The sequence below is a fragment of the Mizuhopecten yessoensis genome, unplaced genomic scaffold (assembly GCF_002113885.1).
Source record: "Mizuhopecten yessoensis strain PY_sf001 unplaced genomic scaffold, ASM211388v2 scaffold10867, whole genome shotgun sequence".
NCBI lineage: Eukaryota > Metazoa > Mollusca > Bivalvia > Pectinida > Pectinidae > Mizuhopecten > Mizuhopecten yessoensis.
Window position 1 is genome coordinate 2,224,744 of NW_018408761.1, and position 17,501 is coordinate 2,242,244.

General features: G+C 35.7%; 1 protein-coding gene across 2 annotated transcripts in view; it reads left to right on the plus strand.

The window, feature by feature from the left end:
* The first annotated feature begins 7,065 nt into the window (after positions 1-7,065).
* The window catches only part of LOC110463098 (carbonic anhydrase-like), a 73,886-nt gene continuing 63,450 nt past the window's right edge, over positions 7,066-17,501 (plus strand). Inside the window, exons 1-2 of one of the 2 annotated variants that reach the window (XM_021517445.1) lie at positions 7,066-7,084; positions 15,646-15,767. In XM_021517445.1, coding sequence (XP_021373120.1) covers positions 15,686-15,767 — 82 coding nt within the window. In that variant the 5' untranslated portion in view covers positions 7,066-7,084; positions 15,646-15,685. Of the gene's footprint in view, positions 7,085-15,572; positions 15,768-17,501 lie in introns of those variants that run through there. The other variant, XM_021517444.1, reaches the window with a different exon arrangement.

Here is a 17,501-nt window from a genome sequence, read left to right on the forward strand (position 1 = left end):
AGACTTTTGAGTGTTGTTCACAAGGATCTAGACCTGCTTTTATGTGTTGTTGACAAGGATTTAAACATGGATGCTGGCGCGGTGTTGTCGAGGATTTAAAGAAGTCTTTTGTCTGTTATTGACGAGAATATAGACATGCTTGTAAGCAGCCTTTAGAACTGCGTTTGCCTATTGTAAACGTTGCCTGAAACATGCTTTGTGTTATTAACGATACCCAAGGCATGCTTGTGTGTGTCGTTGGCCAGGATTTAGACTTACTTGTGTGTGTTATTGACGAGAATTTAAAAAAAATCGTTTGTGCTCTTAGCGACTCTTTAGACATGCGTGTGTGTATTGTCAACGCGGCTTCAGTCGTGCTTGTTTGTGGTCAAAAACACGTGTTTACTATTTTCATAATGTAACAAAGGGCAATTCATGACGGATCGTTGGTTACAGAGAAAGTACCACTGATAATTGTACAGTGGTTATAAATTAAGATGTATCTACCGATACCTAAACTGGGTAATGCAAGAAAGATAGCAAAAATATTCAAACTATACACCACAGCGTAAAGAGATATGATATCCTAGTATGGTTAGAGAAAACAAATCATGGCACTTCTGCAAAACGTTAGAGACACCAGGAGATGGAGTAAGATCAAAATATTTCATTCAGTCATGCATACATTATCCTATCAAACCTAACCTATTATTAACAATATATAGTGTAGTGGAGTGTTTTGTCCACAGCAATGTATAACATGATCCCAGGAGGTCCGGGAAACTGAACGCCTGTCTTTGAGCACATCAGCGTCACCCCGGTATTCAAGGGATTGACCGGTACCCATGTAATATAGGGTTGGTGCATCCTAAGCCCAACCCTAATGTTGTTTACCATTACTACCTGTGCGCTGGGTAATTATATAACATATAATTCATCCAGGGTGACAATACACCCCTCGACGGTATACGCAAATGAAGTGGATCGCTCCGGCTTCCCATGAGTGGATCAAATCACATATAGAGTTATTTCCCTTTACCAGCCTGTCCTCCCTGGTAAGGCAGGGATTAGGACCTATTGTGGACTAATCGGTTTAGGTTAACATATATGTCCGAGCCCCCCAGGATCCGCTCAGCATACACTTGTTGCGACGAATAAATTCTAACCAAATCTGAAAAGGTAGTGAACCTTTAAATCAAATTAAAAACAAGAATTTGAAGTTCACTATCATGCAAGAGTCAAACATGAAAATTAACAATGTACGCTTAATATACCACTGGCTAAAAATTACAATAGAAACAAGTGTACTATGTCTCTGCATAGAGTCGCTGTAATAGTTCACAGGATGTACGTGATCCCTGCCAAGACACATGTAATTGTCACTCATGTGGAATCCTTTTGTCGAAATCTGTGCCTCAGAAGGCTCTGTCCAGCAACTACTCGATCAAGCTACACTTTGAGCATCCTGTTCATAGAAGCTGTTTACTGTGTTTCACTGTGCTGGTCAAACATCACAACATATTGTACATTTCCTGTCAAGAATCACATAATAACAATCCACAGCACGAAAACACTGACATACCAGTCCTGAGTAGAAAGTAGTGGAGATCCAAATCTGCCAGAGAGAATTCTATGGCAGAAAAATAGGTGGGCACCGTTTATCAAGAACAGTGAATCCAATAACAAGGGAGCGTGTGAGAGCGTTGAAAATTCTATGAACACACCTAAGATGGCTTTCTTCAAGAAAGGTATTGTTCTAGGTCACAGACGCGCTTAACAATTACATAATCTTGGTGTCCCAAGTGTATACGGAATGCGGAATCATATAAGGAATGACAAAGTTATCCCCCATACTGGGGGGTTTCCACAAACACACACCATCTCCAATGCTATAAACTATAACACCATTTCCCTATATGTAGGAATACAGACGACACATCATTAGGAATACAGACAACACATCATTAGGAATACAGACGACACATCATTAGGAATACAGAAAACACATCATTAGGAATACATACAATACATAATTAGGAATACAGACAACACATCATTAGGAATACAGAAAACACATCATTAGGAATACAGAAAACACATCATTAGGAATACAGGCAACACATCATTAGGAATAAAGACAATACATAATTAGGTATACAGACAACACAGCATTAGGAATACAGACGACACATCATTAGGAATACAGAAAATACATCATTAGGAATACAGCCAACACAACATTAGGAATACAGCCAACACATCATTAGGAATACAGACAACACATCATTAGGAATACAGAAAACACATCATTAGGAATACAGACAACACATCATTAGGAATACAGCCAACACATCATTAGGAATACAGACAACACAGCATTAGGTATACAGACAACACATCATTAGGAAAACAGACAACACATCATTAGGAACACAGTCAACACATCATTAGGAATAAAGACAACACATCATTAGGTATGCAGACAACACATCATTAGGAATACAGACAACACATCATTAGGAATACAGACAACGCATCATTGCACATCCCCATAAGGTATAGAGACAACATCTAGGACACGTTATCATCAGACACATCAAAACTGGCAATTTGTGTTTTTGTTTTATTTTAACAGATGGAACTCTGTTCCATTACCATATGCTGTCATATACTATTCAGTTCATCTCCGTATACAAAGGGTGATCACTCTTTAAACAAACGTTCCGGCACATCGACCTGCTTTTAGGGATAAGAAATCGAGGGGAGTAGCCAGTGCAATTGATTAAGGAAAGGCATCTATATGTCACGTTGGAGTAGAGCTGGGTTTAAACACTTAAAGTGTTAGACTTCAGTGGTCTGATCAATAGCACCCTGTGTGACAGTGACGCTCCCTCCAACGTTATCTATTATTTAATTGTATTCATTGCCACCGCGTATATCACGGTTTCGCGTCCTTAAACAAATCGCATATTAAACAAACAGTAACTATAGATAAAACTGTCTTTCATCAACATATAATAAATCTCATTGATAGACATTGACAAAATATACATTATTATAACTATAAAATAGCATTTGTACAAATCGAATATTCGGAAACAGACAAATGGTTTATAGCCGACAGTTTCATCTTGACGCAGTTCGGGAGTTTTGTTTTCTTGTTTTTTTTTCTATAATTGCTAACAAGACTTGAAAACAAAACTAACAGAACCATAAAAGTGTTTGTCTTTTTAAACAAAAACGTATATAGTTGTGTTGCCATTTTTGAAGATATAAGAGTGAGAGAATTTGGTGAGAACAATTCTAGTCAACAGTAACGTAAAATGGAGAAGGGGCGTAGCTTTTCTTGGCAGCACTTAATCAGGCTCCACAAGCACAGAGGCTGTGTCTGTATTGTCGTTAACGCGTCTTAACAGTCCGAAGAGAGTTCAATAGTGGCAACTATTTCCTAAAAAACGTGAAGACATTTAATATAATTAGAAAATCTTCTCCGAGATCTGTTGGATAAGTTGCTGTTAACATAGGTAAGTCAATATTTCTTAACTTACAATGTATACGGTGACTTTAAATTTTGATATTTTGACGCATTCTTGCTGTTGAGCGAGACATATTACACCTGCGCCCATTTGTATAAAACATCTCAAAGTTAAGGAAAATCTCAAGCAATGTATTGTCTATGGGACATCTTAGGCTTGAGAAAATTTCAAGAGTTGAGATGTTTTATATACAAGTGAGTACTGATACTTATTAACCAGGGTTACTCTGATGGCTGATCGTATACATGTACATTGTCAAATCATCTTTTACTCCTCCAGGGGGGTTATTCGTGGTTACATCTGCACCAGTAGTATAAACGTACTTTACAATGTCATAGTGTTAAAGAGCTAGTTTTCAGAAGACATCAGCCAACATGATATTTGACATTCTAAGCTAAAATAGCTTTAATTAGTTTTATAGCCATAACGCAATTTTGACATCACATGATTAACAGCAAGAACAGTAAAATAAACGTTTGTATTTGTGAGAACGAGATAAAATAGACCGTAATGGGAAGTAAAGTTGGAAAACAAAGTGGCTTTGATGAAAGGTCTGTGTGAGGTGTTTTCTTTTAAATCCGTCCTATATAAGAGTTTTTATTCAACAATGATTTACATAAACTTCATGAAAATTATAACTTCATTGTCAACGTAGTCAACCTAAGACCCTTGAGGTTCCCTTGACACAAAAATAACACTAGTGTTTGTATTGTCTAGATTCTTGGGTGGAGGAAAACAACACTGTAAAGGAGAAACAGAAGGATTCCGTAAAGGAAGCTTCCTTATTGACCAAATAACGTCTATCAAAAGTCGTCTGATCGATAACAGAAAATTGAAAAAGAAGTGCACATACGAAACCGTTACATACTTTAAGAAAGCTATTGAAAGTCATGAATAGAGCGCGTATGTAATGATATTGTAATTGAAGGGGAACTACTCGCGGTCATTTCTCACTTTATGACAAAATCAACTCTGTATCAGGATAAATGACTTGTATTCGAACTGGATTCATACTGAAAAAAGCCGCAGTTTGTCGTCAGTCCTTCTTCTTTCATATATCAATGATATAATCGCTGTCTTTAATAGTTTCGTTTTTGGTCTAGTTATTTGTGAGGGGAAATGCGTGCTCAGGTTTGGATGTCTTATACCGATGGCTGATAATGAGGAAGACTGCCTTGTGCTGCTCCAGGTTCTTATACTTTAATACATGGAGTTAAGTCAGTAGGAGTTATATAAATCTTGATTAGTGTGCAGTGGTATCATTCCTACGGGGATCGTTTTCTGCCACTACATGGACGTTTACTTGCGATTATACTTATCTTGGCCTCATTATTAAAGAAAAAATAAATGTCCACGTCAAACCAAACCCAGTGAGAAAATTAGCGAACAAAGCTCTGGTTTTCCTTATTAAAAGTTCGAAGGTGTAAGGAATTCTCCTTTTTAAAGTTTTTGTCCAAATCATAAAGCAATATGTATCCCGCTATGATACACTCTTGTGTTGTAACTTGGAGAAAAAGACAATACTCATCCATATCAGCAATACTGAACAGGACTGCCAGGAAAGACGTCGGTCACTCACAGGCACGTTGAAACAGTATGATATGTATATTTATAACATGCCGGAGACACAATTTATCAGTATAATACCAAAGTGGTTAAAAACATCTGCGCGGAAAATATACGTTATAATTAGTAACATAAATTACAATATGAAACGGCTGAAAGATTAAGGCGCTGCTAATAAAATTGACTTTGTTGATAAAACAATATTAAGCGCTTTTATTAAAATTTGTGATTGAAGTGCAGAACAGTTTCAGGTTTTATACTACATCTATTCGTATTGAAAGAAGGTGTTATGAAAGGTTACCTGTAAGATAACATAAATCACTGCTTTAATAGAAATAAGGTTGAGTGATTCTCGTGCTGACACGTTTAGCCTTAAAACAGTGGTGTTTTACAAAAATCATAGCTGATGGGTTGATGACCTGGAGGTTATGGATAAGCTTACATTTTTTTGTATTTTGATCCTTGAATAGTATAACCTTAGTGAAAATTAAGGTCAATGCCTGCTCAGAAATTTAAAAAAAGAGAAAGTTGGTAGGATTACTTTTTAATTGTAATAACATTATCTTAGTGATTTTACTACAATGTATATTGTAATAGCATGTGTTAATAGGAAAGGGGACTATTTCCTAGATTTAGCAGAAAAGCTTGTGTATGCTGTCAATAGTACTGATCCCTTTTCAATGTAATTTCATTAATAGATCTGTTCCATGAATATGTTTCCACATTTATACTACAATTGTGAATATATGTAAAGTGGTGAGACGTTAATGAATATTTGAATTTTAATAAATCAAAATTGCATTAAAGGCTTGGTTTGGTTTTACCACAAACATGAATTGAATACCTATTTTGGGAGCGTTCGAAAACTACTGTTTCATGTGTCAAGCAAAGAGTGTAAATGACCGGTGCCTCGACTCTAAACCACCGACAAAGTCTCTCAAACTCGATATTCATACCAAACTTGAATCTTATTCCCAAAATTACATTCTTGCACTTCGTTATTTGAGCAATGTCCTTTAATACCCGATGAACTCAAATGTTAACAAACAAACACTAATTGTGTTCCTTAACATGTATTAATGTGCCTTTAAAATCAGTTGTGAATTGTGGATATTGACATTGCTTTAGCAAGCTACTCTAATGGGTTTAGTTTTAACCACTGGCTATGGAGTAGAAGGTGTTGGGATGTTGCCAACCCCGAATCCTAACCAGTAATGTTCGTTTCAGCTGTGAGGGTAGGGACATAAAAGCAATGCAATTAACCATGCATAGTTAAAAGAATACAAAACCTAGGGTGACGTTCTCGTTCACTAAATTGATAGATGATTATGAGTCCCCGCTACTATCGCTGTCAGCCATTCAACCGATACTAGCAGTGTTGTGGTTATAGGGGTAAAAGTTTTTACAGTATGTAAGTTACTTAAGAAAAAAAGATTTTATCTAGATGTTCAGCGTACGTCTTAACGTCGATTGTATTATAAAGTAGGTCCGTCACCAGAAATTGACACATGTACATTATTACAGTATAAATTAAAGGCATTTTTACTATATATGTATATCAGTGATTTGTTACTGAATGATCAAAAACAATATCCTCCAATCTCAAAACTGTGGCTATCTAACAACATCTAACGGTTCAGACACTGGGACGTATTGCCTTAAATCTATGTATTCCTGGCTCGTTGATACCTCTGTGGAGTTGGAGGTCAGACTCACGTGTTAAAGGATTGATTGCTTCGACCAACACAATAGAACCTTAACTGATTAACTTATACATGCATTAGAAAACCTCAGCAGTCAGTGACCAGTTGGCGTTTTTGTAATCTAATAATCCTAGTGGTGAATTGGTGATAGACTGCCTTTTGACCATGTTGTATAGATACGTGTAGATTGATTATCTATACCTGATGTAGAACATATGTATGGTCACGACGAGAACTAGGAAAGTCTATCAGCACTGAACACTGATTAACCAGCTGATTACATACATAACGGAAGGTAAGGTAAGTATCATAGTTATAATTTTTCTATTTATTAACGGATTGTAGGGATACTTGAACGTATCTTTCTTATAATTCAATGCTTTGTCAACATTTGCCCATATTGCTTGCTGTTAGCAAAGATTTTGATAAAAAGAAACATTAACAAATTTAGTCATGCAAATGCATCTTTTCATAGCATGGATGAAATGAAACTTTTTTGATCAGATTTGAAATTTGAATTACTTTCGGATCATGAAAAATCAGTCTTATCTATTTCATCAAACGTGATAGACAAAAAAGAAAACTTTAAAAATACGTAACGACACACATAATTGCTTACTGTGTAAGTCAAACCAACCATTTCCTTTTAGATAATACTGTTGTATTGGATCAGGTAGCTCAGAGCGCGCGGCAGTATAACAATCTAAGGTCCATGATTCGAATCCTGATCTAGCTACTACTTAATTTTACAAGGTATGGTTTTCTTTTCAGAACGAATTTCATAAAGCTATTGTCTTGGCTGATAAACATTTTTCAGTGTAAAGTTATACTTTGGGGCAGTGGAACGGGAGTCGTCAAGAGCAACTAGCGATATCACGTTGAGATTATCGATTGTTATATGCTTTTGAACCGTTGCCTCTCGAAACTAAAAGCCAAATAAATTCATATAAATATTCATCCAAAAATCGCTGAGATTCATGACGTCATCATAACAACTAAGTAATTGATGACGTCGCAGCAATGTGACGTACCCTGAGATCCTTAGACTAATGACCTGTGAATTAACCAATGTAAACTCTTTAAACGCTCTCATGTGATCATCATATACTTACTATTAGTTTACCAAGGCTATTTGAAAGATGACAGCTCATGTTCCATACGTTAGAGTGCAATGACTTATCTAGAGAGAGCACATTCCCCGTACGTGTACTGCTGACCACATCCTAGTTTTTAATTGTAATGCCCAGTCATCTTGCGTCACTGAAACTTAAAGGGTAATGTAAGTAAACAATTTACTTTGTTTCAGGTTAAAACATATATTGACCAATCGATAGGTTGATATAAGTATCTCTCGTTTGAAGATCACAATTAATTGACATCCGACTTTAAAACCAAATTAATTTGACGATTTACTTTTACTATCCACAATGTGCCACGTACAGGGTGCTCGGTTTCGTCATGACATAGTCCAGGGGTGCGGGAAACGTAAATGAGCGAATCCTCAGGAATTTCGAGAATGAGTACATAAAAATAAACATTCAACCAGGACGAATCACAAAGTCGTTTATGTAAACAAATATAGAGGAGACGGACGATCAGAACCGCAATACTATTCTTTTAAACGTTTCGCGTTGATAGATGATGTTCTGACGAAGTAATAGGTTATTCCTTGTGCTTGAGGTTCCACGTTGTTGTCAGACAATACCACAAAACTATCAATACACAAAAGACAACTTATTAACCCCATTTCGAGAAAATATTTCAGACTCTTGGACTTTAACATCATGTCTGACAGACGAATTAACCCCATCCTCAGACACAGACCTCTGTACTCCAGAATTTCTGAAGAAGTACGTTTTGAAAAACTTCATTTACAAAATCCAACCAAAACGGTCGATGATGTCAGCAGCTATGTAATACCCTGTTACTAGGTAAAATAAGTAATCTTATATTGTTGTTATCTAAAATAGGAGCAACGTTTTCACTATGATATCGTTAAACAGACAAACACGTTAAATACTTTGTATAGCAAACATGAGTTAGATAGGGGACATCTGAAGTGCCATATTATCACTATGAAGTTTTCTTCTCTAATGAAGTTATATATATCTTTTGACTGAGGTCACCATGAAAGAAGAATTATTCAATAACAGCTTAATTCCACTAAAAATAATTTTCTGATCAAATTCCTAATCAACTGTTTTTGAATTAGTCTTTATATTATTAACTTTTCACCACTACATTTAAAACTGTTATTGATGTAAATGTTTTCTTTTATATATGGTGTTTTTGTTTAAACAAGATAGTCATCACCTTAAGGTATGTTATAGAGAGAGTCATGATCACTTTATAGAAGCATTAAGTCGATGAGAAATCGACCCGTTGTAGTATAGCCAACCCATCGAAGTTGCCAGATGACGTAATATGGATCATAATATCGGAACTAATTAGATATATACCAAGGGCAGATTACAACTGTGCAGCTGGGTGAGCACTTAACAAGTGCCCGGCTGATTATCATTATGCTCTAGGTAAATCAAGATGAAAACAGATCACACAAAATGCAAGTACCTGCAAGATATGTACAAGATATCCAGTTGTTGACTTGCGACACAACTATCCAAGCAGTTTCTCTTGTGAGCAATTATGTTTATATTTCGACAGCTTCAGGACGATGGAATGACAGCCTAACGTCATTGGAAATGGTCTTCTTTTAAGAATTACAAAGTATAGGAAGAATTCGGCACGTCATGTGAACATTACCTGATTGACTAAACTTATTTGTGGAAGTCTACGTTTATATTTTTTTGCGGGGACTTTAGTTTTTGATTCTGCAAATGATTTGGCTCTAAATTCTCTCACATATAAGACAACAATTCGGGCCATGACTTAAATTTCTTATACTGGGTTTGGAGAACATTTCCGTACAAAGTAAGTCATAAACATTGTCGCTCGCGAAATGTAAACGCCAACTCACGTTGAATAATATTTGTTCTTTTGAACTTGGTTACTGAGTATCTAAAACAATTTGTGTACCGTATATACTGTCACACTTATTGCAATTTTATGAAATGAATTATAGCTTTGTCAATGTTGCATACTTACACTCATTCTATGTTTGTATACTTTGAAAAATACACAATGTTGACAAAATACAACGAAATCCATTGTGCTGATTTATATTTCTCGTGTGTCATGTGTCCAAAGTTGAAGATTTAAAGGAACCAGCAGCAAAAAGCGGCTATTCTGAGGCTTATCGTGTAGTCAATATGTATAGTTATGTTACAATCATCGCTGCTGACCGACGGAAATCCATGTTGCTCTAGGATTATACTAAATTACCTCAAGGAAAGGTTAGTTCGATATCAACAACTATTGTGGTCACATAATGCCGACACAGAGCAGATTTGTTTTTTGTTGAACGCTACTAATTTGGAAAGATCTCTTGGCTGACATATATTGATATATTATTCATAATTCTCAAAAAAGACGGATTTCTGACAACTGGGTTATATTAAAGATATTTTAAGCTTTAAGGATTGAATTCTGTTTTGTTAAGGCTTATGAGGTATAAACCACAATTGGTCATGAGAAAAAAATTATGAACTGCAAAACAGTTCATTTTGAATTTGTCTCAATACTCATTGAGGTTTATACCCCATAAACCTCAACAAAATGGGATTCTATCCTTATATTTACATTCAGAGCCAAAGTCTAACACCACGGAAGGTATCAAAACTTATGACGTCATCACTCACTGTGAGACGTCGTCTTGGTAAGATGAATAAGCAAATTAAGATGTAATTTTTTTTTTGAATTCAATTGAATACTTCTGACAAAAAAATTGAAAACAATCTCTGAATGGAACTACTTCCCGCGCTCCGCGGAATAACAGAGTAATCAGGTTGATAATATGCTGATGTATCCATACGCCAACTGAAAAGTTCATTGAAAAATAACCTTTAAAATGTTAAGTAGGTATATTGAGTCCATGTTATATACCTGTAGTATTATCAAATATTAGTAATGTAAAAAGCAACTAGTTTGTTATGGGACGAGCATACATTTCCTCTCTGGTCAAAGGTTTAAAGATCATCTTGTTTATTACTGTAATTATTCTTATTTTCAGAAGGCAGGAGCAGTAGGCACAAGGGAAAACAACTATTTATTGTCCCTGAATGGTGCTGTTTCCAACGGTTTTCAGCCTTATGTAGTCGTTTGTCTTAAAGGAACATTATAATTAATAATTCACGAGTACCTTAAATGTAACTTTCTAAGGATAACAATGTTAGTCAAATCTGAAGACTACCTGCTTGTGTTGACCTTCTAATGAGGCTAGCTAACATGTTTGGTTTGCTTCGGGTTTGGTTTGGTTTTATTTTGTTTAACATCCTATTAACAGCTAAGGTTATTTAAGGACGGCCTCCCCTGTGTACAAGATGCATGCGTGTAGTGTACGTGCGTGTATTTTGGGCGGCAGCGATATGTTCGTGTTTTTCTCCTTGTGATAGCGCGGAAGTGATGCCGACTTTATAGTGCTACCTCACTGAAACATACTGCCGAGGACACCCAGCAGGACACCTCACCCAGTCACATTATACTGACAACGGGCGAACCAGTCGTCTCACTCCTAATTAGCCGAGTGTTAAGCAGGAGAAGAAACTACCATTTTTAAAGACTTTGGTATGTCTGGGCCAGGGGACAGAACCCTAAGCCTTCCTCACAGGGGCGAACGCTCAAAAAATGGCGTAAAGTGAGGCATTGTCAAGGGAGACATTAGGAAGAAGAAATTTATTTAGAAAGGAGAGAACAGATAAGGTCCCAAATTTAGTCGCCTCTTACGATCATGCAATTGGGGGCAGCAGGCACAATTCTTACGCCCTACCTGAAGGGACGGTTTGCTTCGGGGAGGTAGATTAGTACCCCTACTTTAGCTGTCATGTTATACCGATAAGCATCGTAGACATTTTAAAACAACAAAATAAATAAAATATCTTATATTATTGACTTGATATAATTGAAATGCCCATGAATGATATTTGTTTTGTAAGAATTTAAATATTTGTTCATTTGTTTTAATTGTCATCATAAAGGTTAATCTAAATTATAAATGGTTTTAATATGTGTAAACAATGTGTTCCCCACTGGATGTTGTTAACGGGAGGACTTATATAGGTAATGCCCGATGTCCAATACGGATTTTACTTCTGTCAATAAAAGATGTTGAAATCGAAATCGAAATAATAATACAATTAATATTTCACGAGTACCTAACATGTAACTACTTTATCGTAACGATGAAAGCCAAATCTGTGGACTGCTTTCTTGTGTTGACCTTTTCTTGAGGCTAGCTTACATGTTTGGTTTGCTTCGGGGAAGAAGATCTATGCACGAGTAGCCAGAAATCGCTAGAATCGATCTCCTAAAACTCCTTACTTATGCCGTCATGTTAACCGATAATAATCGTACAGACATTTTAAAACAAAATTCTAAGATCCAAAAACTTACCAGAAAACTTAACTGCCGTTTCACTGTCGATATGTCTCGATCGTTAACAAACAGTATTGATGGTTCAAGGTCGGGTACTGTCTCTGCCGACTTTTCGTATGATTGGCTCGATCAACTTCGAGAATTGATGGTGACGGGTGATTAGCACGTTATCATACCATAATATTCTCCGGTGCATACAAATTATCATTATCTCTAACTTCCTGTATTTATTTACTATCATTAACTGACACTTCCTGTGTATATCAACTATATTCAATTGTTTCTTCCTATGTACATCTGCATATCAACTGTAATCTACTCTAACTTCCTATGTATACACTATCATTAACTGTAACTTTCTGTGAATATAAACTCTCATCAGCTCTAACTTCCTGTGTATATAAACTATCATTACCTGAAACTTCCTTTGCATATAAACTTTCATTAACTGTAACTTCTTGTGTATATAAACCATAATCAACTCTAACTTCCTGTGTATATAAACAATCATTAACTAAAATTTCCTGTGTATATAAACTATCATTAACTGTAACTTCTTGTGTGTATAAACTATTATCAATTCTAACTTCTTGTGTATATAAACTATCATTAACTGAAACTCCCTGTGTATATAAACTATCTTTAACTCTAACGTCCCGTGTATATAAACTATAATCAACTCTAACGTCCCGTGTATATAAATTATAACATTCCCAACTGTAATTTCCTGTTTATATAAACTATCATTAACTTTAACGTCCCGTGTATATAAACTATAATCAACTCTAACGTCCCGTGTATATAAACTATAATCAACTTTAACGTCCCGTGTATATAAACTGTTATCCACTGTTACTTCACGTGTATAATAACTGTCATTAACTGTATAATTACCTGTGTATATAAACCATCATTAACTGTAATTTCCTGCAGATATTAAATGTCATTTACTGGAATTTCCCGTATATATTAACTGTGATTAACTCTAACCTCCTGTGTATAAAAACTATTGCATTATCACTTGTAACTTTCTGGGTATATTAACTGTCATTAACTCTCACTTTCTGTGTATACAAACTATCATCAACTCTAACCTTGTATGTATATAAACTGCCATTTACTCTAACCTCCTATGTATATAAACTATCATTTACTCTAACCTCATATGTATATAAACTATCATTTACCCTAACCCCCTATGTATATAAACTATCATCTTCTTTAACCTCCTATGTATGTAAAATAGCATTAGCTCTAATTTCCTGTGTGCAGGAAATGTCGTAGTACCCTGTGTTCCACTTATTTGGATCATATATATGAACTATACATCATGTTTAAAACTGTGTATACAAATCTTCCCACATTTTGTATCACATACTTAACACTGCAACTTTTGTGTGGGCTCTATAAATATGTATGTAAGATCCTGTCTATTTATCCTTTTCCTATCACACCCCTATTTGCTCCCCTGTCCATGGTACATAACTCCCACATCGTGTCACATATCCGGGTTACTAGGGACAAGTCTAACACAGGTTAGGCTTTATTTCTTTTCCTTTTGATAAATCAATATATTTTTTTTAGATAAGATAAACTGCACTTCCTGTGTATTTAAACTATTTGATATTGTGAGTAAGGAAGTTGTTCTCTAATCTATAATTACACACTAATGTTTTGGCTGGTTTATCGTTGTGTCCGCTATAGCGTTCACTCTTGTAGACTTAATCTGGCCAATAGCCACCATTGCAAGATTTCCTTACCAATCTGCAAAATCAAGCGTGTCTTAATTTTTGAAAGACCAACGTATAATACTTTAGAGCCACAACTTTGTTGCTAAATTGTTTAAAATAAGTTCAACAATTTATCGGATCCTTATGCCCCATAAGTAAATTTGTGATGAACAAAAATCTAAAAAATAAACGAAGGGCTTATAATCAACTATGAAGCAATACACGGCGTTACGATGCGATATATGTCAGTGGATCGTTATAAAACAAGGTAATAGATAACGTTAAAAACGAGTAAATGATGTTAACATCATGAAATGATCAGAAATGCATTATTTTCCAATACTCTGTGTATTTCTTGCCAAGCTTTGTTTTTGTTTTGTTTGAATGAGTTGTCAAAAAATGTCATAATACAGTTTGTGTGGTTTTCAAAATGTATATCAAATGCCGCACTTTTCATAAAGTGTGGCAGAGAATATATTCACGTACTTAGAATGCTATAATTTTTGAAATACTGTATTGCTCTCAGGTTACACTATTACGATATTCTACTATATTGTAAAATAAAAAATAATGAAAACAAATCTTCTCTTGCAAAAATGTTTCTGTTATTACGTGTATGAACTAGCATCAAATCATTGGTCGAGGGGGGGGGGGGGGGGGGGTCATCATTGTCTATGTTACTTACCGTCTTCTATCTTACTCATTACAAATGCACTTAAACACCTAAATCTGCTTTACTAATGCATAAGATTATCTAAGGTAGGGTACGAGCTGTAGTACAGAGATCACTAATCTTATGCCATTTATATTTTTCAAACCGTGGTCGGTCTAGTGTTCGCAGTGCTTCTAGCAGCGCCTTGATAGTGTTAGCGATAACTGAAGTCGCGATGTCAGGCATGTGGCCTGTATCACCCTACTATCGAGGTTATCTGTCCTCAATATAGGTCATTATATTTCTGTCTATATATAAACGCCACATACTCTAATATAAACATTAATTGAACAGAGGAAACGCTTAGAATAAAATACATACCGTAGAAATACTGACGTCATTATTATTTGGGTTCATACTGAGCTTTGTCTTTATTTTCGAATCAAGTGTTCTACCATACCTTTTGTCAGGGAAATGTAATCAAAATGTTAACTGTTTTGCTGTTGAACGATGTTTGTACCTGCACACATCCGCTTGTATTTGTAGGTACTGTTCTCCGTAGCGAACTATCAATGCAGTGTGAGCCTCCATCGCAGAAACAGTATTTGTTTAGGGTCAATGTGGTTCTTAACCGTTAAACTCTGTAAAATTAGCGAGCAAAATGAGAAAAATTGCAAATAACGTATCCAAATATTTACATTACACAATATGAATGAGAAACGGACTTCAAATCTGAAGTCTGCTTATGACGTATAGTAGCCCCAATGTTGTACCTTCAGTGTGGCATGCGGTAAAGTGGTATTCCGGCTGTGGGTAAGGGCGGTCAATCACGCTCTGTAAAAAGGTGTTTTATGAATTAAATGATCGGTATGACACAGAGGTGGAAGTACTCACGCATGCGCAGTAAAGCTAGCTAACGTATCTGCATACCGATAAACGTATATGTATATATGCATGCCTTATACTAAACGAAGCTTTCTCCTCTGCAGCAGGTCTGACGGCGCGTTCTACTAGTACTGGTCAACTGTGATGAACTTATCTGCCAATATGTCTACGTTACGAAATATATGCTTGCTGCTGTTTGGACTTCTGACCATTTCCAGTGCCTCAGGTAAGCATTTACAATATAATAAATAGTTTATATAATCTTTATTTTATCTATAATTTAATTTAATTTATTTAACGGTGTGTGTTGACTAATGTAGTTATAGAATATGAATTAAACTTCAATTCGATTCGTGTTACATGTCTATAATATTGGTTGAACATTGCTAAAATGTTTCATCTTAAATCAAATAATCCGAGATAGATTTGTTGAGGATTATCTATATGATAAAGAATGGAAAAAGAGTTCAGGGACATTAAAATGTCGTGAATTAGGTCGTCCCTTACATGACATGTCAAGGTAACTTTTGCTGTAGGTTTCGTACACTAGACGTGTTTAACCCACGTCGTCTAGCTTATCACCGTTATATTGTACTCAAATCTGCAAATAAGACTGAGCAAGTAGATAGTAAACCAAATCGTACGTATGGTAAGGTATAATTTATGTGAGTTTCTTTTACGGAGTGATGTAAAAAGAGCATTAAGGATATTTTCACATTTCATTGTATTAATAATCTGTGACCGTAATTAGTACCTATGAGATATTACCCCGTGCTGCAGCGGAAATCGTATTCTTAACGCTGTAGTACAGAGGGATTACCACTAACAAGTGTCTGGCATCATCTCAATTCCCGTTCGTGCAGAAAGCACAAATCCTGATCTCTATTAGAGTTGACAGTCTCGAGTACCTCACCCATCCACTGTGCGAGATGTAAAAAACCGCTGGGAGATAACGTCAACTTGAATCTACATGGTCCTGGAATATTTATATTAGTATACAGTTGGGTAATAACTTACGACACATGTATCTCCTGTCAGTGTACAACCTGTTACCATTCCTCGGGTTCCAGATTTGGAGCTGTCGTATCCATTCACTATTGAATCCCTAACACTATAGTCTAAGTTAGCATGCCCACATTTGTTTCTGTTTAAATACGTACAACTATGTTATACGCGCAATGTTGGTAATGTTGGCAATTTTGGAAACATTTTGTCCGACAAGCGTACGTCTTATAATCTTTAGTCTGTATACCCGTTTCTTACTCTTTCTTGAAGATCATTAATTATCCTATTTTCATTGGAGTAAACTGATTTACATATAAAATCTTTACATGAATCTATGTTCCGGAAGACCTCAAGCCCATCTCATTGCGTGTAACAATATTTGAAAAATATGTTTCGACTGAGAAAAGAAAACATTTCAATTAAATCATGTTTACGACTTTGTAATTATTAGGTCTTCATACCTAATGCCTTCTAACGAAATTGGTTTTAACAGGAACGTGTAATTTGTGAATTAGACGGAATGTGTCATCTTTCCAATTGTTATACATGCAAACTCTCAAAAAAAAAAAAACGGCTCCAAATGTACGTTTCTTCACATATCAAGTGGTAGTCGCAGAGTTTTTACCGATATCAGTTTGTCAGTGTCCCAATAGTCGAAAACACATAACACAAGGTTGGAATAGTGAAATTTGTTCCGGTTAATCAACAAAAAGAGACTGTTTGGAAATTTTCTGAATAAGAATACTATATTCCGTTTTTGGTCCGGAGTAATATTGTTTGTTGATTTGTCATTCCTGTGTCATTTGCATATAGTACAAAATGGCGTCGTTCAGGTGGGGAATTTTGAACGAATGAAAACCGTGGACTCTACTGACAGAATGTAGCAATTGTTAGTGATGATTAGTGCGGTTTTAGATCAATAAATAGCCCATTTATCGCTATGTTATATATATGT